The 24,303-nt window shown below is 35.7% G+C and overlaps 1 protein-coding gene across 2 annotated transcripts in view; it reads left to right on the top strand.

Annotated features, from left to right (window-relative positions):
• Window positions 1-24,303, top strand: part of CCDC171 (coiled-coil domain containing 171) — a 158,950-nt gene that overhangs the window by 90,138 nt on the left and 44,509 nt on the right. For both annotated transcript variants that reach the window (XM_010392976.3, XM_010392975.4), the window contains exons 21-22: window positions 9,653-9,798; window positions 12,480-12,534. In XM_010392976.3, coding sequence (XP_010391278.2) covers window positions 9,653-9,798; window positions 12,480-12,534 — 201 coding nt within the window. The remainder of the gene's footprint in view (window positions 1-9,652; window positions 9,799-12,479; window positions 12,535-24,303) is intronic.

Below are 24,303 nucleotides of genomic sequence, written 5' to 3'. Positions count from 1 at the left end.
TTTGCTGCTGTTTATCTAGGCTATCTCCAGGGCCTCATCATTTTTCACCTTAGTCATGTTTTCCCATGTTCTCCCTTTCTCTTTTTGTGAAACTTATTCTGCAGATATCTTTATATCTTCTTCTGAAACCATAAGTAAAATCTTTCTAACAGCTATTGAAATATAGTTGAACTGTTGGAATATAATTATGTATCTAACTGGCATAAAACTAAAACAAGAGATGCATTGCTTTGCACTTGTGTTCCCTTGGCTGCATACTATGACACCAGCCATCCCTATCCTTCATATAATTTGATCTTTTAATTTAATTTTACACTCTATTAGGTATTCAGTGATTTTCAAGGGGAAGGTTTTTCAAAATTTGTACCAATTTCAGCGTCCAAAATCTGTACCTATGCTGTCCTCTTTTAATCATGAAGAATATGGACGCTCTTCAAGATTATAGCAGGGCAACAAATTCAAACAGAAATAATTTTTTATGCTGCCTAATTTTTTGTGTTGTCTTTTACAATATGTATTTGTGAAAAATCCAGTGAGGTTCTTATTGCTACAGCTTTTTACTTCTCTGTTAAAAAGACTTAAAAATATTTCCAAATCTTTGTAGTTAAAGTAAAACCACCTTAATCGTGTTTATTTTGGGGCTTTTGTTTGTTAGTGTTTTGTTTTGTTTTGTTTTGTCTGTGGACTTTACAATAAGAAATTAAGTGATTTTAGAATTATGAATTAAAGATTCTCAATTCTAAGTAGCACTCCCAAGATTTCATTTGTAAATACTACTTCATTGTTATACAGGAAAATTTCTTAGGTGTGAGAATGAAGAAATAAGTGTTCTTAAAAAAAGTTAATCATAATTTACTAAAATAATTGTGTGGTATCACCTAGTGATAGGCATATTTATTGCTGTCATTTCTGTAGGTGAGTGAAATAGGTAACTTTCCAAGTTTTGTACTGTCATGGTACCATTTTGTCTTATAGTTAGGAAATATACCAGAAGAGAAAAATATAAATAATAATTCAATTTTACAGTTGCAGTGATTTATCACTGTCACTGTTTAACTTGCCTGTTTCAGGATCTGTATTTGCCATGCTCAGGGAACTTATTCCTTGTTTTAGCTTTGTATTCTTGTTTGCCATTTGGTATGACTCAAAGCATATCCAGAAGGAAGTGAGACATCCAATCAATATGTCTTTACAGCACTTTGATCTCCTTACTGAATTTTGGGATGTAATATACCTTTGCTGCTTTTTCAAAATAATGATTTAAAAGTTGCCTTTTATGTAAGTTAAATTTTGTTTTATCGTATCTGTTCTTTTCTGCTAAGGTGACTACTCTCCAGTTTTTAATGAAGGGAAGGATAGGGGTTACCTGTATAGAAGAATAGACCTTTTAATACAAAATTTGATATTTATCAATTCTTTCTTATTTTATTGAGGTTTAAAAAGTAAAAGGGATAAAGAGAATCAAGTATACATGTTTTCTCCCTGCAGGTACTTCATGCAGGATGTGGCTGGCCTGATACTCAAATAAAACATTCATGCACTAAATGATACTTGGGGCTCTGTGAAAACACACATACCTTGCATGTATGGTTTGGTCAGAACTCTTTCTGGATGGAAATGCAGTATTTGAATGTAGACTATATAAAGTGATAAATCTTATGAAGCCCACATTAATGTTAGTGCCATGCTAAAAAAAGAGTTTTGTCTAATTAATTAATTAATTAATTAAAGAAAATCAAAAACTCTTTATGAAGCAAGATCAAACCTTTGTGTGGCACTAATTGACACTCTTGGCATTGCCCCTAACTCCTCAATGCAATGGCTCACATTAATGCACTTGTGTCTGGTAGAATTGTGCAGCAGGCTTTTCCAAGAAAGGGCTGCAGAATAACCTGCAGCAGTAAAAAAACTTAGCTAGGACCACCAGTATATTGAGGTCATTGACAGTATATTTTTGTACTCAGAACTGAACCTTAAGTTCCATTTAGAAATGTCCTTGAAACTGTTCTGACGACTCCTAGTATTCCCATTTTTTGAACCAATGTCTGAAGAGAAGACAGAGACAGGGTACCATAATATTTGTTTCTCAAATTTAGTTCTGAAGCAGAATGCTGTGTCATTTAACCTGACTCTGATGACTTTTTGTCTGTGTCCAGATGGTCCCTAACTTCAGATTGTATTCCTTTTTAAATAAACAATGGGAATTAAATTGTGGTTATTTACTTTGTAAGAAACATTTTGTTGTCATTGTTAATATTTTATTGCTGTTACTTTTTCTTCTTCCTGAATTAACTGAGTGTTACCATTTAGAAATATTCTAAACGAATTTCTGATACAAATATAATGGAAGAGTATTTCTTGAGAACTTGAAATAGTCTCTTCCAGAGCTTAGAAATGTCGCTGGTAATACAAGATCATTAAGACCAGTAGGTCATGATCAGAGACAGATGGTTTGAGGCCATGACAGATGAGAGAGGCTATAATGAAATGCAAGAAATTGGTACAATATGTTGTGTCCTCATAGATATACAACTAAATATTTTTATGTTTGTACATGTGATAGAGTAGCACTTTTTAAGTGAAGTCTAAGTGCTGATCGGGTTTTTGTCTTGCATAGTGTGTGCTAATGTGCACAATTAGATAATGTGTAGCAAAATTAAACAACAGAATTGCAGAGGGCAGAGCTACAGAGCAGCATCAGAGTTTGCTTGTAATGTTAGTGCCTCACAGGTACATGGCAGTTATGAAAAGTCATCTTTTGCAATGTAAACCAGGTGCAAACCATCGTTTTGAAACCTTGGAACTGTACCAACTATAAGGCTGAGGGTCTACCAGGGTAAAAATTGTAACAGTGAAAAAACCTAAGAATATCCTTTTTCTGTGGTACTTAAGTATCTGATTTAAAGGCATGACACTGCCAAAGCACAGAAAATCTGCTGCTTATGGAGGGCTGGGTCTTTTCTAGTCTGTGGCTGCAAAGGGCTAAGTGTTGTGGTGGGAGAGAAATTTACATTTTTAAGGAGAAAAAAGAAGCATTAGTCCTGAGATAGCATGTCAGAAATCGAATAAGGAGTGAATTATCATGTACTCACGTGATCATGCATGTGATTCAAAAATTTATTCTCACTTAACTTCAAGGATTATTATTAAAACTCATAGTGATAAAGGCTGAGTTTTCCTAAAATTGTATTTGTTCTGTAAAGTGGTATAATCCTTCTCTGCAGCTTTCCAGTAATACTAACATAATTCACTTACCTTAGAAGATGATTAAAATTTCTAAATTATAATGTGCATAAATTTTATCATGTACTTCATCATTTTCCAAAAACAGTTTAAAAGTAGGTCTCAATTATTCTCTGTTTGGATTAGTGTATGTCTGAAAGGCCCAGTACATCTTGTTATTCAAAAGGGTCTCCCTCAACAGTCCATGGGGATCTAGGCTATGTGTGGGTAGTTTATATTTTGTAATTACTTCAGTTTAAAAGTTTTGTTTAGTTTTACTTTGAAGCTGAATGAGCACACGATGTGTCCTCTGGAAGAGATTTTATTATGTGGAATTATTCAGAAAAAGCTAATGTGTTTAAATTACTAAGCTCTTTTAATTCACAAAAACTTTAAAGCATACACAATTCAATGACTCCACAAAGCATTTTCAGTCATACTTTGCTAAACGTCTTGAGCTAATGCAGTTGAAAAATAGATTCTTTTCTTGTTGATCAGAATAGATTTTCTGTTGAGAAATGTTTGTGCTATAGCAAAGAGATGTTAAACGTAGCTGTAAGTCTTTGAGGCACTGTAATCCAGCCTGAATCACTGCAGGTGAGCTGTTTGAGGTACCTAAACTTGCTTGGATGTCTAAGGGCTATGTTTCTGTCAATAAATGAACTGTTGTCTACACGTACATAGGTAATGAATGTAATTTGCTTTCATGACATGAGTCCCTCAAATTTCAAGTAACTTTTGTAAGAAAAATTTCTTGCAAAATGAAAATGTGGGCATTTTCCCTATCCCATCTATTGAATGACTCTAAAATAAAATTTCATTTAAATGTTTCTTAATACTCATGCTCTAGATCTTGTACAGCAGCTGTATATCACAATTGTTTTTAGAGCTACATGTACTGTAATTTAACTCATAATTGTCTTTAAATATTTGAGAACATTTTGATACTGATTTGGATAAACCATAGTTTGTACTCCAATATTATGAGGGTTTTCCATATAAAACAATCACAATCAATTGTATTTGACATTGTGTTAGAAATGTGAAAATATGTCTGCAAGTATGTCTTTATTCACGAGTATTTTGTTGGTTGTTTATTAAAATGATTGTGCTGGTTGATATTTCTTTTGCTTAGTAGACCCACTCATGCTATGTGACCTCATTACACAAGGCACTTAAAAAGACATGAAGAACATTTTGCAGCTTGTTAGCTACACTGAGATCTGTAAACTATTTTTAACTGCTTCCATGCTACATCACAATACGTCAGAGAAGAGTCATATGGTATGTTCTTTCTCTCAGTGCCAGCATATGTAAAGATTGCTGTTGTCAGGATGAAGGTCCAGTAGCAGAGGTTGAAAAAATAACTGTTTTCTTCTGCAGTGCAGATACAGCTCATTCAAGTGTCCTTTTGACCAGTCATATTTCTTTTCCTAGTGAAATTTGAAGGACATAGGAAAGCATTTGTTTTTGAAGGGATGTCATGGGTGGTGAGCCACAGTTCTGCTTTGCAAGAACAGATCAGCCACGTGGAGTTCCTTTCAAACTGTTTTAAGACACTACTTCAGACACTGTAAAAACACAGTGAATCCAAATCTAGTATCTTGATAGTTTCTATTTGGGAAGTGTAAATCCATCTTATTTCTTGACATAGGTCCCAATGTACTTTTTAGGTATGTTTGAGTTTTTTTAAGTATTGATGAGAAGTCTCAGTTATGATTTTTTTTTTTGGTCTCAGAACTTTTTTCCCTAAGATTTTTAATCCCCTCTTTTGATAGAAGAAGTTTATTTTTATTTCTTCTTGATAAATAAAGATTCCTTTCAAAAAACATCCTGTGGAATTTCAGCTGTATAGTTTGAACTGATGTATTTGGTTTGCATTGCAGTGGTGCACACTAAAAATATGGTAAACATTAAATATTAATGTAACTTGCTGTACGTTTTGCATTTGAACCATTTGAAACTGCAGACTTCTCTAGGTTACTTGTAGACTTATGAAGGGCACTCAGAGACCATTATGTTTGCCAACAAGGATAATGGGAAATGTGTTTCAACTGGTGAAGGAATGGCTGCTGGCTAAACTTTCTATACTTCTTTTCATTGTGAAATTTTATTAGTTATGTGTGTAGGACAGCTTTCAGAATGTATTTTTAAAAAGTAATATTTTGCATCTAAATAGAGAATATACATATAAAACTTCATCTGAAAGAGAAAATCTTAAATTTCACAAATTAGTTCATAATACATATACTGCAGAGCATTTGCATATTTTGTACTGCTGTGTTGTGTCTGTGTAATTTAAATCTAATTTACTAAGCAGTTTGATGTAGCTTTAGTTGATCTTGGAAAATACAGTCTCAGTATAAATGTGTCACACATGCTTTGCATGAATTTAAACTGTGTGGCTGTCATTGTTCATCTAGAGTGATTGTCCATCTGTTATCTTTTGAATAGAGTGCCTTTTTATGCGTAAAGAATGACAACGTTAAACTTTGATTTCTTTTTGTAATGGGTTTTGAATAAAAAGATTCCTTACTGCAAAACCTAAACTTGTTAAAGGAAGCTTATGGAAGGAGCAAACCAACAGGAGCAAACCAATGAGATTTTTCTTCAGTGCTATCAATTGCTTGCTGTTCTCTCTAACAAATGTTTTTTCATGCTTAATTTGTGAGAGAAAAAAAGTGTAAATCTAAATGTCTCTAATGGAAACTCCTTCTAACGATTCTGATGAAAACTCAACTGATCTCTGAGATTTTGGCAGACTGGAGAGGAAGGAGCACAGTGATGTCTGAATTAGCACCCAAATGCCTGAAAGCCTGAGAAAGACAGATAACTGGCATTTTACGGAATGTTAATAAATCGGAGTTTAGCTTCTAAGTTGGTTCAGAATCACTTGTACTTGAAAGTGAAAGCTCAGCATCTTCACAGAACTATGTGCAAACATACTAGGTTTTTAAAACCTTCATTCTTCTTATCATAGTTAGCCTCAACTTTCTAACAGTTGTAATTGTCCACAGAAAACATTTCAAGATAAATGCATTATCAGGTTTTGAAATTTTCTTATTTTTGTAAATACTAAGACCTGGGGGGCAAAATAAGGGCTATATTGTGGATTAAGTGAAATATCTCAAGGCTGTGCTTTTCTGATAACTGAACCTGAAGTGACCTTTCTCAGACACAATTACAGAGCTGTATGTTTTTCCTTTAATTTCATCAGGGGTTTAATTAGTATACAAATAAAACTTCCCTTATCTTCCTTTCTACCTAATTGGCTTGTCTTTGCTTATATATGAAGAATGTGAAAATGGGCTGTAATTAGGGTGACCGTGTTAACCTTTTTTTCTCAAATGTACTGTTGCCTAAAGGCCTCAAAGCCTAAAACCAGTGCTTTGGATTATTGCTTTGCAATCACTATGGCTCTCCCATAGGTTTTCTCATGAGCAGAAGGGCTTTGGGTGCTGCAGGTTCCCACTGCTTAACGGGATCTTCATTCTTCTGCCCACTAAATGTTTATTGATTATCTCCCTGCTCCACACTCAGCCTCCAACAACTTAATATCAGGTGACAGTCAGGAGAGTTCTCCAAGTAATTAGAGTGGAGCATTGAGGGAACAATTAGGAGCAGAGTTATTAAACTTGATTTATCCTATTCTCTCCTGAACACTTTCTTGGATATCAGAACATCACACTTTCACAATCTACCCTAGCTGAGAAATTAGTGGCTAACCTGCTGCTTATCATTGTTGCCTCGCTGCCTTGAGGCACACCCTCTTGGTTTCAGTCACTCAGCTGGAAATATTAGAGTCCATAAAGTTTATCAAGGGTTTTAATTAGATCAATCTGAAGAAGCAAAAAAAGAGGCTTACCAGCCATTATTTTATAATACACCACATTGTATTTGAACATTTCCAAGGCTTGACTTTAACCCACAGTAGCAAGAAGCTTCAAGTAATTGCCAAAACTGCTTTTGGAGTGCTAAAATCAGTTTCCATTTTGCTTAGATATTGCAATACTTACTACTAGATAAAGTCTGAATCCTTTGGAGATTTCTGTAAATAAATATTTTGATTTATTTTTGAATATAATAGAGCAGCTCTTTAGTGAGATACTTGATTTAACCATTTCTATATTGCTTCATCACCAGCTAGTGTGGATTGCTGGCCATGCCCTTAAAAAAGTTAGGCCCTGCTATTGCCTCATTAATAGGCATGTGCTTGCAATGAGTAACCTAGATTAGTTAGCAGCTCTCAGATTTTTACTAGTGGGTCTTTTCACTTTGGGTCAGTAATGAAAGCTTTATGTAGGAGCAGACAACTCTTCGACCCCTGCAGAAGGATAGCTGTAAGAAAAATGAAAAAAATATGCACAGTGTTCCTATTATCCTGTCTTTCTCTACTCTTTTAGACTGCTAGGATCTTGGAGCTAAAATGGGTTCAAGAACATCTACATAAAAAATGTCTTACATCAAAATAGTTGCACAAATGACTTAAAACTAGGTTTTTCAATCAGGTGGGAAACTGGGTTGGACCAAACACTGATAACAGAGACCTTGTTCTGTGTTCAAATACATTCTGTTTGTCAAAGGTGGGAATATGGGTGGGGGGTGACTTGACTTGGTTTTCAGAACTCTTTCCTCTGTGTTAAAAGCAAACAGTAAACACAATAATTGGAAGAAGATAATGCTCTTTGGTTTTGAATTAGAGATGGATCCCTTTATTCATACTATTCCGCATTTGGGTTCTTGGAAATAACATTTCTGAAAATCTGATAATTCACAAATTCATCTGTTCAGACAGGGATTTGATAGTTGCCAGTGGCTTTAGGGTAGAATTTTTGAAAGCAAGACTTCTGGTTTTGAATATCCTTGTGCAGTGCATGAATGATATCTGTGTGTTTATCTTTTCTTAGGGGAAATATATCAATTGTTTATTGAAAATAGTGACGTAAGAGTGAGAATAGAGTTATTCTACCTGCAGTCATTTGAGCAAGAATAATATTAACATTTCTGGGTTTAGAGTTTCTTAAATAAACTTCAAATTTTTTTTTCTTATAGTTGTGATTAATTTCAACCTAGCTTTTGTAAATTCCTGAACAAGAGTTCAAGCAGTGGTGCTGTACCTTCAAAATACACCACCATTGAAGTAACTGGTTGCCTTTTCTCTTTAGGAATGTTAGAAGAAAACTTATGCCAGTCCACAGATTACAGTTTATTTTGCAGGACTATGCAGTCCTATGATATACATTGCTATTTTATAGAAATTATCTCTATTGTAATGCTTTTTGAAGTGCCTCTGGCCCTTAGATAGGTCTGAAACTTCTTCAGATTAGTTGAGTTTTCAGTGCCCTCCAAATTTTTATCAGCATTTTGTATATACTATTCTTCATACTCATCCACAGCATAATACATCTCCATGTTTCACAGACCAGGACAAGTACTCATGAGTACAAATCATGCAGAGCATTCTTAGAATTTAAGCAGAAAACATACCCATAAATTTTTGAAAAAAAGTGTGCAAGAGCTCAGTCTTGCAACTATGCAGCCTTCTCTTCCGCATTGTTTTAGAATATATCAGGAAATACGCTATTTGTGAAAGAATGTTTATAACCACCTATTATAATTTCTTTCTAAAAAGGCAATTAACAGCTGTAAGTAAAATGTAAAATTTAACAAATCATGCAATCAAATTATTAATACTCCAGTCTATAAATGTATTGATTTATCCCAGCAGAAAGGAGAAACAACCAGCCAGGTTCTGTATTAATTAGTCCTGTGTGCTATTTTTCATCTATTGGATTAATCTGAATTGATTAAAGTATGTTGTGTTAATTCTAAGCCAGAGAGAAATGTGTAAAAATACACATACTATTTTGCATATTGGAAAACTAATCTTAAAATAGTGAAAGCATGATAAAATAGTGAGCTATTCTTAGCAGGAAGTGCAGCAAAATTGTACTTGATGCACTAGCAGAGAATATGAAATTATTTATTTTACTGAAATTTCTGAACAGTGCAGAATAATTAAATAAATGCTTCTTTGTTTATTCCCTTTCTTTGTGAATTCCTTTCTTTTATGTTTATTTTAAATTAAGTTTTGACAATATTCTGTTGTTCTTTAAGCTGTACTCTTGATTATTACCTTCATGTTTAGATCTGGTATTTGTAAATACAGCACTTGTAGCCTATTATATGTCCCTGCTTGATCCAAAAATCATTTTATTTCATAAATATAGTTGTACACAGTCAGTATACTAAAAACTGGGAGGTTCTGAGTCAGTAATGTTTTTGCTAGAGAATTCATAAAACCTTAGTATGCAATGGTCCAAATGTACTTCACAGTCAGTCTGTTTTCCACCTTGTTTAATAGCCTATGGCATAAACTGAAGTTAATTATTTGGGCTGACAAGTAACTCTGCTTTCTGTCTGCTTGCAGAGTCTCTCCGAGGCAACGATGGAGCTGAGAAGAAGAGATCGATTTCTGCGTCAGCAAAATAGACTTCTTACCCAGCTGGAGCAGGACAAGCGTCGACTGAGCGAGAGCATCCGTGATGCAGAGAGTGCCCTCTGCACGGCAGCGAAGTGAGCACTGGGACCTTGGGGAGATCACTTAAAACAGACAAAAGATCAATTCTTACTTTCATGCACAGGGTTTTAGCCTTCGCTAATGTAATGCTAGAAAACAAAAGTACATCTGCCTCTCTTTGAAATTCAGTGATAGTCTTCGAAAAAGAAAACTGTTAGTTGAAGATACTACATGTTACATTTTCTGTAGTTATCCCATAATAGTGCTACAAATTCTTGGTCCTGAAATAGCATAAGCATTTTGTCTGCCAATTACCTTACTGATTTGACAACACCTCTTTGGTAGATCCTTCACATTCTGTTTACTTAAAAAATGATTGTTTGTTCTAAAGGGGCTGAAACCCATTTTGGACCTAGTCTTATCTGTGGAATACTATAGATATTTCTGCTGATTTCAGAAAGTTTTGGATTTAGATGTAAACCCTGTGCCTTTTTGTACTATAACTTGAAGAGTGGAAGGAAATGTTCAGGGAGCATTTTTGAAAATATTGGTAGTCAAAAGCTGTTCCATTGACTTGAATGAGATTATTACTAACCTTTTAGAGTTATATAGTCAGATAAATTATAAATCCTTTCAGACTTTTTAATCTATTTCTGTTACAGTAGTATGCACTTTGAATATTATTGGTTCATGGCCTAGATTTTAAAAAAGTTCAATTTAAAATTAAAATTTCTCATTATACCTGGAGTATATTTGACCTCTGAAGAACAATAGTTTAGAAGCTTTAAGGGGTTTATGCGCCAGCAAAAGAATGTAATTAATATAGTGATATATTTAACAAGCTAATTAAAATGACAATATATTTGGTATAAATGTATCAAAGCAGATTATGACCCGAAGAAGGATTTGTTCTCAAAAGCTTTCCCCTTTTCACCCTAGCCCAACCTATATTATGCACTCCAGTAAGGATTGTTCCCTATGGCCATCCTTGTATTTAGAAAAGGTTTTTCTATTGTGAAAATTCCCAAACCAGTCATTGTTCTACCAACTCTTCATAACAAGTGCAAGTGTCTTTTTTTTCCTTTGGAACATGTAAGCAAAGTAAATAGACTTTGGTCTTATCCAGAAAATCTTATTTTAATATCTATTCCATGACCTAGGTGATTGTAAGCAATGCATGGGTGTCTTTCAATTTCTTCCCTAAATTTTTGTGGAGCTTTAAAAGACAGTAAGATGTCTAGCTTGTTCTGAGAATGGCTGTCTTGATTTTCTTTTAGTGGCGGCCAACAGTTCTTTCCACTTTCCTCCTGAGTAAGAAGCAATATTAATAAAAGTGTCTGAAACAGTGAACCTGACAAAAATTCAGTAGGCTTTTGGTAATTTCTCTGTATTGTGGTTTAACCCCAGCCAACAACCAAGTACCCTGTCAATCTAGTCCAAAGAAAGGCAGGATCCTGAAAAAAGAAAATTCTGTGTGGCCTTATTAGAAGTGTAAAAGCCAGTTCTACACTTCTGGCCACCTTCCTGTATTTTCTGTTAAGATAATATGAATCAAGAAAGGACAAAGCAGCATTGATTCCATGGGGAAGAATGCCATGATTTTGACTGGAGAAAAAGAGGCTGAGAGAAGACCTTATTGCTCTCTATAGCTACCTGAAAGGAGGTTGTAGTGAAGTGGGGCTTCGTCTGTTCTCCCAAGTAAAAAGTGATAGGACAAGAGGAAATGGCCTCTGATTGTGTCAAGAGAGGTTTATATTGGATATTAGGAAAAAATTCTTCCCTGAGAGGATTGTCAGGCATTGGAACAGGCTGCCCAGGGAAGTTGTGGAGTCTGGAGGTATTTAAAAGATGTGTAGATGAGGACCTTGGGGACACAGTTTGGTGGTGGGCTTGGCAGTGCTGGGATAATGGTGGGACTCAGTGATCTTACAGGTCTTTTCCAACCTAAATTATACTGATTCTGTGAATTCTGGTTTAGGTATTGTAAAAGCTCAAACCAAATATACACATAGCTGGCAAAATAAAAGACAGTCCTGAAATACTAAGGTGTATTATTAGGTGTAATTTCTTCTGATCCTTATCCCACAGAGGCTAATAGAAGAGAACTAAACCACTACACTGCTTTTCTGGCATGGATTCCTTTTTACTTCCTATGTTGTTTTGTTGGTCATGCTGTCCTTTCTCCTTAGTCATACGGTATTATGCAACTTCAGTTCTATTTCTGTCAGTCGTGAGTTGAGGCCAAGGTTCTTCATGACAGCATAACTGATGAAAGCTGTCTTTCTTACTGAAGCCCTAATCTACAAAAGGGCATTAGAGAATTGTTTCATTCTCCAAACCTCCCTATTGTAAGGATAGGATCCTTGGCTGGACTTTTTTGGGCAACGTATGAGAACGCACTCTCTTCCTGCTAGAAGACTCCATTCAATATGCCCTTTATATCTAAAACTCTCCAAGAACACAATAGTTGTTCATTAATATGCCCATAATTACAGCTAGTTTAATTGGTAGTCCACAACAAAAGCAAATTTCATATAGAAACATGCCAAATAGTGGTACATAAACTATTTCTTAAAGTTTGCATTGGGGATATAAAAAGGAGAGACAAAAACATAATACTTAAGAGTTACCAACAATTATTTGAAAAGACATGATAGCTAAAAAGTAGCAGAAAATTAATTTCTAAATCAGTTGAGTTTCAGTTCTATGATCTACCTCTTTTTTTCTCTTGTAATAGAGATAAAGAATTGATCATTAGTCATATGAAATCTGTGGAAGACACTCTGCATAAGGTAAGAATTTAAAGTGATTCCTCTGATTTGTAATTCTAAACATATCAAAGTTTTACCACTGCTTTTGCTCAGGGAAGGAGAGGAGTAGAAATTCTAAAGTGGCTTCCTTTCCTTAGAGTTTGTTTCCACTTTCAACTTCTTTTATCCTAAAAAACTATTCATTTTTAGTGAAATAAAATAAAATTTTATAGTACACAAACTTCTTATTTTTAATATAAAACTTACTACAAAATCCACTTTCCTTCCCTTAATCACTGAGAGCACTATTTCTGGTTACCAAGTGAAGACTATTGAACATCCAAACAGCTGACAATTTCTGTGGAGTTAAATCTGCTGTGTAAGTCAGAGGTCATTTGGTGATGTTACATACATGGTGGCCATAAAACATATGGCTTTGTGCATGCTACTTTAGTCTTTGATATATGATAAAAAAATAAGGAAAAGAGTAAGTTGTAACCTGCAGTCAGAAGCTTCATGATATTTTTTGAGGACATTTTTTAAATTGAGTAATAATCTTAAGTAGTCTCTGTGACTTGCACTATTTTGCCCTGGTATAGCATCATTTGAAATTCCAACAAAGCTTTATATATTAATTATTTAGGTGAAAGGACTGGTTTTAACTGTAGCTCTAGCTGTTGATTGCTGTCTTAACTGTTTTCAGTCTAGAGCAACACAGAGCAAAGTAAGTGTTTTTATTACCTTGGAGTGTTAATTTCCCTTATCACATCTTGAATTCACAGCAACATGGGAATCTATTCTTCATTTTGGTTTTTGTGTTCACCAAAACTAATTTAATTTTCAGATACTTTTTTCAAGTCTTTCTTTCCTTTAATGTTCAAGAAAGTGACAGAACCTAAAACTGTGTATTTTAGCTGCAGCAAACTGTGCTGGTAGAGACTGTCTTTCTTTTTGCTCCCACGTTTTTCCTACTGGCTTCTTTTAAGCTTGAAAATTAATGTCATGCAGAAAGTGTTGCGTTTTTTCAGTAAGAGGTACGTGTAATGTCCTTGGCATTCAGAATTTGTTGTTCTGGATTGCAAGGTTACATTTTGGTTTTGAAAGCAATGCACAAAGATTGAAGTGTTTGGGGAAAGGCTATAGAGAAGGTCACATGCTTAGTAATGATTAACCTGATGCAGTGAATTGATTGAGAAACAGCCATCTATTTTTTGAAAATTTTAGTTACCATATTGCTTCTTAATTTTTGGTGTACATAGTTCTTCGGCCCACATAGCACATTAGTGAGTAGCAAAATAATTTATCCTTTCTGGTTTGTCAACCTAAAGAATGAGGAAAACATAAGAATTAGAAACGTCAGGATGCTCCTTTCAGGAGGAACTAAAAAAAATTAATTGTAAATCATTCATAATTTGATGTACCATTTCTCCTAGAAGAACAGAGGTAAGTTATTGATTTTGTTTGGGAAATATCTGAAATGTAAACCCTACATCATAATGGTAACTAATTACCTAGCATTAGTGAACATGGCTTGTGTGTAAACTATAAAGTTTACACTGTTATTTTTAAAGGGTTTCTCACTCAGTGAACAATCAGAATGTGAAGAAGTGGATTAAGTACTAGTAAAGGAACCATAAGCCTATCTTACTCCACTAGAAATTCTGGGAATTACTTTCATTTTAAGAAAAGAAAATGGTTAAAGTTCAGAATCATCTGAAGCTGGACTAGTACTACTATTAACTGCAGTTGTACTTACGGGAGTTTGAAATTGAAGGTTTTGATATTTCTGTGTTGATGTATTCACGAGCAAATATCCACAAAATTCCACTGCATCACTTCAAAATCTGTATTATTAATGCATAATGCTAAATTTTTACCTATAGATCTCAGAGGGATTTTACAGACATCCTTAGTAATCTTAGTTAGACTCAGGATAAGACAGTATACTCTGGTCCGTTAAAGTGGCCTCATTCCTGTCTGTACTCTATCCCTACAAGAATTCCAGAAGTCAGCAATGTAGGTACTAGATCATCTGCCTTTGGGTATACCGGGGTGTGACATTCAGCAAACAAAGTAAGAGAAATCAGAGCCGAAGGAGACAATCTCTGTGCATGCTTCTAATATACCGCTAGACTGGGGATCATTTACACCACTTTCTGCCCCACACGGTGACTGGATGGAACATCTAGTATCATACATTTGACTTTGCCGAAGCATGCTTGTGCCCAGAATGATTCTTTCAAGACCATTGCAGAACTACCTTTTTAATCTTCATGAATATTTATGAAGCATAACTGTTGAAGAGCTTGAGCACTGGATATGCTAAGAGTGAAAATATTTTTAGCAACTAGTTCTGTGTCCTTCATAAATTACAAGATGTTCTGTTGAAGGTTATTTTTTGTCTTTTCCTGGGTCTTGTCACATTAGCAATCTTTATCCTACTCCTGGAGCTGAATTATTTCCACAAAAGTTCCTGATAAAATAAGAGAACTTTTCTTCATCTTACACCATCTAAATATTATGGACAAATACCTAAATGCAAAGTGGATGTTTTAACAAATTAAAAAAACCAAAATAGAATATCACCAAGGGCAAACAGAGACCTCAAGAGGATTATGGTTTGTTTCAGTTTTATTCTCAAAATACTGAAGATTACAAAACGGTAATAGCAAAACGACAGCAACAGAAATAAATAAAATTTTTCTGAAAGAGTTCTGAAAGGAAATTCCATCTACTTGACATTCAAACATAAAGAGTTTTCTTAAAAAGTCTTCTTATAAAAAGAAAAAACATTTAAGAACATGTCATTTTTAAACCCATGGGCAGTCCTTTATTTATGTATGAAAAATAAGTTATTTCTTGAAACACTTTCCCCTCGAAAAGTTGAGCTTATTTTTGTTATAAATAGACCCTTGTTATGCTTGCTGATAAACTGTATTCCATTACTAATTTCTTCTCTACTTCTTAATATTCTGCTTGTATAAACAGTGCAAGAGACATTAGATCTATTCATTTTCTATAACTAGATTCTTTAACATTATCTATTAGTTATATATATATATATATTAGTTATATATATTACCTATATATATATATAGGTAATAATGCCAAGGTTGTGGGTTCTATCCCTTTATGGGCCATTCATTTAAGAGTGGACTTGATGATCTTTGTGGGTCCTTTCCAACTCAGAATATTCTGTGATTCTATGGTCCTGTAGTCCCATCAGAGGAAGAAATCATTTTACACTATCTCTGCTAAAATTGTCAGCCTTTCCCTTGTATTGCTCCTCAGTTGGAGTGTTTGTAGTGGGTTAGCCTTGGCCAGCAGCCTGATGCCCACCCAGATACTCTCTTATTCCCCTCAGCAGGACAGGGGGACAAAACAGGATGAGAAAATTCATGTGTTGAGATCTAGATAGAGACATTGCATAGTAGTTATTATCACAGGTAAAACAGTTGACTTAAGGAAATTATTTGAATTTATTTTTGAAGTAGATTTGGAGAGTTAGAAACATTATCCTACCTTTTAATCTCAGCTTCACTTGTGACTCCTTTGCTCATGCTGTGAGGCACAGGGGCTTGCAGTCAGTCCACAGCAACGCTCCTCATGCTGTTTCCCTGCATCACTGTGGGCTCTCCATGTGGGCTGCCATCCTTCAAGAATATCTGCTTCAGTGTGGACTTTCCATGGCCTTCAATTCCTTCAGGAATCATCCACCTGCTCTGGCATGGGATCCTTCATGGAATATGATGTGGACATGTGCTCCAGAATAGTCCTCTCTCTGGGCTACAGGGAAATACCTAATCCAGTGCCTCAAGCATTTCTTCTACACTTCTTCTCTGACTTTGATGTTCAGTCTTTTTCTTCCTTCTCTCCCTGTGTGGTGGGTTTTTTCCGTTCTTAAATTCATTTTCACAGAGGTGCTACCAGCAGGGCAATGGGGCTTAGCTGTGACCTGTCGTGAGTGTGGAACCAGAGGTATCCGGAACCAGCTTTGTCCTGCACTCATCTGTCCTCACAGAGGCTGCACTTGGTACACTACTATAGCTGCCTCCTTTTCAGCCTGCCTAAATCCCTGTTCTCTATGTTTAGCCTCTGCTACATGCCACCATGCAAAAGTCATTCCAGCGAGCCAGCCTTCACAGTGACAGAAAATTGTTTGTCTCTCCTTGTACTCTTAACTATTAAAAACTAGACAAGCTTATTCTATCATAGTTTTCAGCCTGTCCTGGCTCTTAGGATTCGGCTGTTTAAGCAGGTTAATAAAATAAAATGTACACACTGTTTTTCTCAATACCAGTTAGCAACATACTCATTCTGACACTTTGGGACAGGTCAGGGATCAAAGCAGCTATCCAGTGTGCTCTTTTCCTTCTGGCACTTGGTCAGAAAAATTACTCTTTGTCCACTTCTGTAGTGCACTTCACTTCTGCTGATTCAAAGGTTCATATGCTAGCTAGCAGAACAACTTCCATGCAGACCTGTCAGCAGTCATGCCTTGAAATCCTTCCACTGTTGTGTTTCACTGCCTCACTGCCACCCCTGTTGTCTCCTCTGAAATGTCCCTAAACTATGAGATCTGGGTCTGTCTCGGTTTTGAAAGACAGGTGTCTGCTAAGGAAGGTAGAGGCCCCCTTTGAAGTGGCAGATATAACCCCTTTTCCCTCCAAGTTATTATATTTTGAAATCAAGGGCCTTTAGGCAAAGATGTGGGAAATAGGAATAACAGTTCTTTACTCTCTCTCTATATATATATGTATATAACCAGACAAACAAAACAACAACAACTCTGGCAGTAACAGCAATCACAAACCCAGTCCCAGCCTTCTCGGCTGTCAGGCCCTTTCCCCTCGGGTGCAGTTCCGCTCGCAGCCGGCAGGGGCGCTGGCGGCTCCCGGTGAGCAGGGCAGGTGCGATGGTCCCCCCGCGGCTGCAGGGGGCGCTCCGGAGCGAGCTCGGGAAACACGCGGCACTGGCGCCCTGGGATCCCGGGAAGGGATGGAACAAAGGCTTCACAAACCCCTGGGCAGCCGATCCCGGACTCTCAGGAACAGCAGGCTGGAACGGCAGGGACGAACGCAAATCCCGGGTGGCAGACGAGATGTATCCAGATGGGAAAAACCCACGGAGGCCCAGGCAGGCAGGGCGAGCAGGGCTACAGCGTAGCGAAAGCTCGAAGCAGCAGCGGAGCAGGGCAGCCACAGCTCGGTCTCCAGCAGGGCAGGGAAAGCGGCTTTTGGGGTCCCGGCGTTGTTTCCAGCAGGAAGAAAGAACGACCAAAAAGAAAGAAGCAGCAGCTCCTTTCTCTGCAGCTTCTCTCTCCGGACGCTCAGAGCGAACTGCCCCCACACCCAGGTGTAGACAAAGGAGTAGCCAGGCCCGCCCCACTTCCCTTTTTGTCTTTCTTAAGTACAGCTATTTGTCCCCTAGCAACATGCATATGGGAGAAAATTCCTTTAACAGGAAAAAAACCTAAGACTAAACTAAAACCCCAACAGGGTCCCATGGTTCTATCAGTTGAAAAAAAATATGAACACTGTATCACCCATCCAATTATATGTTTGTAAAAAATATAAAGACAGAATTATCTTTCTTTATCTAATTTAATGGTTTGGCTTTTTATAATACAGCACAAAGCAGCTGGAGATGGGGTGAGGTCACTGAATACGTGAGAATTAGTAAGGTTTTAGCAGTAGATTGTTATTTCTGATGTGGTCCATAACAATCAAATGCATTTCCTTATGATGACAGTTTTATGGCCTGCAAGGAATTAATTTACAATAGGTTTAAGTCTGTATACAAGTGACTACATCAGTAAAAACACTCAGTATAAGTGGCAATAATTGTTAGTTGCAGCAAGGAGACCACAAATTGATCAGGTCCTGGAAGAAGAGAACAGTTATGAGTCTTAAGTTAGCTGCCTCAGTCATACTCCAGTAGATATGACCTGTCACATTTAGGTACACTTTTTAGCCACATTTCTCTCAGTTAACTGGGATCTACAGTCCATCATATTATTTAGTTATCTCAATAATGATTTAATAACCCTTGTTTTAGAGATCTCAACTTAATTTTTTTTGCTTAGCCTAATGAAGCTCCCAATATGGTTTTTCTGTGTGTTAGACACATTAATATTAAGGGTGAAGCCTGCTTGCGTGTGTGCTCAAAGTCTGTGCATCACTGTGGTCCTCGGTTGTTCTCAAGTGGCCCTATCACAAGCCTGTTGAAACAGTGAGTTATGTGTACATGCAAAAAAATCACAAAGAAAACCCAATTAGTTTGTTAAAATTCTAAGTAACTCCTGGAATAAATTTATAGTAGGAAACCAGTTATTATTTCTCTGTGGTAAGAAAAAAATGCAGTAAAAACATTACTTTTTCTCCTCCTGCATCTCAAATGAGTGCTTCTTAATTTCAGTGTGTGATGAATGACTTTTGTTTCCCCTCCTAGTAATCTGACTTTCTTGATCCATGTTCCTAAAGATCAGTTGTGCAGGACATACAGGTGTTAGCACAGCTGGCTTGCTGATGACAACTCTGTCCATATAGCTGTCTAGTGTGTCATCACTCATATTGTTCAGTGTCATTCTGACCTAGCCAAGCTAAAAATGGTACTCCAGCTCAAGAGGGATTTAAAAACCTTCACAAAGTAAAGATAAGACATTGCCGAATGTCATATCCATGTGTTTAACTGTTTTCAGTTTCGACATCTCAAAATAACTAATTTCAGGATGCATTTGTCTTCGTCTTTTGGTTTTCTTTGTTGGTTTTAGGGTGTTTTTTTGGTTTTTTTGGGGGGTGGATTGTTTTGTATCTGTTGGTTGAGGTGGGTTTTCTTTTAGTTAGTTTGTTTTTTTTTTTAAAGGCTAAATAGTGTATAGTTTGCCTTCAGTAAGGAGAAATCCTTGTTCAGAGAATTGTGGAATTATTGGATACATTAACTGTTATTTTCTCCAGACATAGGTTTGTTTTCAGCCCAAGGTCACTGAAATCTTTTCATAGGGGTTGTATTATAGTACCCATCTTGCAGCTACAGAGAAGCTTAGGTGCCATGGTCAACATTTGCAAAAAACCAACTCAGGATCAGATCTTATTCAACAGACCATGTAGTCTGTGTATGTAGTAATATGAGAAAGCATGAATTAATCTTAGAGGTAATTCTGGGATGGTACTCAGCTCTGAAAATTAATTTCCATAATCTTGACTAGTCTTGAAGGGAAAAAAAAAAAGCTGAAAAAAAAAAGCCAAGCACACCCAAAACATCAGTTTTATGAGAAATGTCTCCTTACACAAATACTGTTATGCAGTAATTAATGTTCTCTTAGAAACCACCTGTGAAATGGCTTGTTTCGTAATTAAATACAGATTTGTATGGCGGTAATCAGAAAGGATAGTCACTGAATCTGTATGCTAATACAGAAATTTTCAGTAGTTATTCTATTGAGGTAAATATTCTGTCTAACTAATTGCGATAATGTATGGCTACCTACAGTAAGGTATGTCAAAATGCTATTTAAACCTCCACTATCAACTAAAGTCAGACCCTTGGATTTGAGGATGTATTTCTTCTTTTGATGAATGAGCGTGCAATGATGGGATGGCTTTTAATGACTACTCAAACCTAACTGTGATGGCCATGTAGTAAGTATCCTTTCAACTGTACCATGTATCTCTTTTCCCTTTCCCTCCTATAACACACGCTTGTCTAAGCAAAATACATTCTGATTTGGTGTAGTTTGATTTTTATCCTTCTTGGGGGAAAAAAAAAAAGGTTTGATGGGGTGTTTTTGCAGTTCAATTGACTAATTTGGTTCCAAATATCATTCCTCACCTCATTCTCTCTCTAATTGTGGCTATAGTTTTCCAGTTTTTAGACGTTTGATTTAAAGTGCCTTCAGTTTAAGATATGCAGTCTTGTCACATGCAGTTTCTTTACTTCTGGACTAATCCTTGATCACTGAAACATCCTGTTGGAAAATATTGTATCTAAAATTATATAGGCCCTCATTCAATAAGATGAATATACACTTCTTGTAGTAATTTCCTTACTTTCAGAGCAGACTCAGACTCTGGTGTTAAGACCAACCAATATTAACAGATTGACTCTTTGATCTGACAGGGTGCTGTGGGATGTACTTCTTTGGATATTACTTGTGGCAAATTCCGCTGCAAAAAATTTGGAGTCTGTATTCCCTTAAATGGATAACATTTAGGTTGATCACAGTTTTCTACAGAGTCCACAGTATATGAATGTATCATGAGGAAAATAATCTGTATCAGCAACTTACGTGAAGAACTACTGTTATCAAGATCAGTATTATTGTTGGTGCAACTTCCTGTATATTCATTTGTATTTTTAATAGAGAGTAAGAAAACATCAACAATTCATACTAAACATAAAAAAAATTAGGACGTGTTCATGAAGGTTTAATTCTATCCAACAATGTATATAATTTTTTATTAGTGTTCTTAGTTCTATGATCATTTGTATAACACTATAACAAAGACTTGCCCATTGAAATCAGTTACTATGTAACTTACTTCTGTTAAATTGCTTCCCATGGCGAAGGACAGTGTCCAGCAGATGTGCATGTTCTTAACTTGTGTAATATGGCCCCACCCTGCGGGTTGCCCTGGAGGTACAGACACTATGCCTCTAAATCGGCCACATGCTTGCAAGACTGTGGTTAAGACTAAGATGTGGTTTGCATTCAAACTTCTTTCTTCTTTCAAAAAGTTGTAAACTCATTTTTGCCTATTGCATGTCACATGCAGAACACACAGCAGTGTGGTAGAAACCATTTTGCTTGTACTCTTTTAGAATGATTTCTGTATTTGCAGCTTCTGTTAAATCAGCAATATGGTCATCTCAAAGACAAACAGGTTAAATCACTGTTTTTCATTCACTTGTGGCCAAATCACTGTAGATCTTGTTCTGCTCTTTAAATTGCAGATAATATGCTATTAAAAAAGTAGTAGGAAATGAAAGTAAAATAAGCCCAAAAATCAGTATGTTTTAAATGCAGAGTTGATGAACTTTGAACTTATAAAATGTTCTGATATATAGCTTACATTGTGAAGTTTATATCCATAAATAATTTTTATTTTCTTTTCACCATAAGAAAGCATTGATTTAGGAACAAAATAGAAACTAAAATCTCGGGTTTGTTGTACCAGTCAGATAGCAACTGGGAAAAGACATTAGGAAGCACATTCTTCTACCATTTACAACTTGCTAACATTCAGTACTGTCTCTATTGGCATAACTGGACATACCGCATCAAACTGTGCATGGAAAAACTGAAGTGAGCACCACAGTGGACTGTAGACAAAACTATTGTTATCTTGAGCAGCAGAAAATTTTAAAGTTCATTTTTGGACATGTAGAATTAGCCCATCAAATTCTACAGCTTGGTTCGGTCAATAATGTAACTTCAGTTTATTATTCAGTTTCAGCTTTGATCTGAATTAATGAGTACTTTATTGATTTTAAATTGAGTGGCTATAGTGTTGTCTTCTTTGTTGCTCTCTTAATTAATTAAAAAGTTAAACACTGTCATAAGTCACTCTTCTTTATTTTAAAATGCTGTGAGTATTGTAGTAGAGTTGTGTGGATCCATTTGTGATTTTGCCTGTTTTCAGATAGTATTTATATATGTCTAAACTGAAAAATCTAATGATCATATTTAGAAGCATACTGTCACAGTACTTAACTATACTCTGTATAAAATCATTCTTGCAACTTTTCACAGTATCAGCTAAAATTATGTTTACCAAAATCAGAAATGGCCAAAACCTTCACTAGCAGTGGATAAATATAAATTTATATATTTTTTCTCTATATTAATTTTAGAGTACAGGGAAGTGAAACCAGGTTTAGACATTTTTAATCATTGCAATAAGCCTGATCAGCTGAATAGTTGGTTTAGATTTTAACATTAAGCTCTCTAGCTTAGGGAGACCTTTCCGACTATGTGGTCCTGCTTTATATTTCATATGGAGGAAAGAAAATGTCATTAAATACAAAAAAGCTCTGAAAATCGCATTTTAAAGCTTAACTGCATAGGGTGGTTCTTCTGCCTGTTGACCTTGCAGAAAAACCCTCTTTTAAAAAAAAAATGAAATTACCCATTTTATCTTTGTCTCATGCTTCTTTAATGTAAGTTTGTATGTGTGTATTGTTTTTACTTCATTAGAGAATGAGGAAAAAATACAGTTTCCCAACTCCTGTCATTTTGTTTCTGGATCTCAAAAAGCCAATAGATGGAAGTTATTAAATTAGTTCTTTACTAAGATTTCATACAGAAAATCCAACATGATTGCATGCAGGCACGGCCATTATAGCTTTCCAGTCCTTGAATTGGTAGGCAACTTGGAATGTTTTTCACTTCTAGTGAAACAATATAGTGATATTTGTACAGTATACACCCAGTCTTTTATTCTTACAATTTTTCCTGAACCCTCATGAGTATTTTTCAAAGGAAAAATCTGCCTTAATTTTCAGTTTCTCAGTATGCATACTGATAATGAGATGTACTCTCTACAATCTAAGTATTTACAAACACAAAAAAATGTTGCGTTTGTTTTTTTAATTGTGAATCCTCATATCAAAAATCATACTCTTTAAGAAGCTAATACATACTTTTCTGATGCAGTGGTATTAATGGCATTTGTTTACCACAATGCAGCCATTTAAAAAATATGGTTTATATTTTGCTGTTCAGTGAGTGTCAGACCCCAATACTGAAGTAGAGAGTTTGAAACTAATAGGGTTAAAAGGAATTCTCCTGTCTGTATTGTGTGTATATATTATACCTACATTGCTTATACATTGTTTTTTTCCCCCTAGTATTAGCAATCTGCTTTTGTACTTTGACATAGGGATTTCCCTTGTGAATTTTGTCACAGAAAAAAGAGAATCATCAATATCGCAGTTAAACTTGACTTTCAAAGCTAATAGTATCTCATTTGGGGGCTGAAATTTAATAAATTTTCTTTGATTCTGTTTGAGTTTTTAAACATCAAACAATGAATTGGCCAGGGTGCAGTAAAATATTTAGATCTATTGACTACGGTTCAGAAGGGTAGAAGGCAAAACACTGGTGGTTTGATGTTGATAAATTCTTAGTACCTTAATCCACATTAATGTTTTCTTTTATCTGTGTGCATACTGGCAGCAAAGACACTGAAAAGTTGGTGTATATATAAGCTATAAAAATGTAAATCCAGTGTGTGTGTGCGCGTGTATGTGTGTGTGTGTTTGTATTTAAAGCAATGTATTTTGTTATATTCAGCAAGGTTAACATCTGACCAGAATTACACATGCTGACAGAACACTCCAGAGAGCATGTTTGTTCCATAGGACTGTGTATCCTGAACCTAGTGCACTATGTGTGCAAAAAATGTGTGGAGGACCTTTCCTGTTATAAAAATTGCATCATAGTGCATATGTTTGGCAGCCACAGGTATTGACAGGAATTCTTTAGGTCAACCTGGGAAATGTAGGGCTCCCTATTCTCACAGAACAGAGGAACGAATAAAATAAAATCTTTTCTTCTTTGTATCAGTAGATTTGCACATGCTTCTTTCAATCAGAGCAGATTTCAAAGGCTCTGCTATTATCTGAAATATGTTCCCTCATAATCAACATTTTACAAGAATCTAATTTTGTGGTTACAGAAAAGTAATCTGGGATTTAAAATGAATAGATTTATGTTTTAATTCAGGTTCGGTGCATTTTTGTGGACAAGGCAGCTTCTAACAAAAACTGAAATTTGGCAAAATAATACTTAGCAAATGGTATATTTATTGA

This window comes from Corvus cornix, chromosome Z, assembly GCF_000738735.6.
Source record: "Corvus cornix cornix isolate S_Up_H32 chromosome Z, ASM73873v5, whole genome shotgun sequence".
Classification (NCBI taxonomy): Eukaryota; Metazoa; Chordata; class Aves; order Passeriformes; family Corvidae; genus Corvus; species Corvus cornix.
The sequence above is the reverse complement of the archived record's forward strand: the minus strand, read 5'-3'. Positions and strand labels throughout refer to the sequence as shown.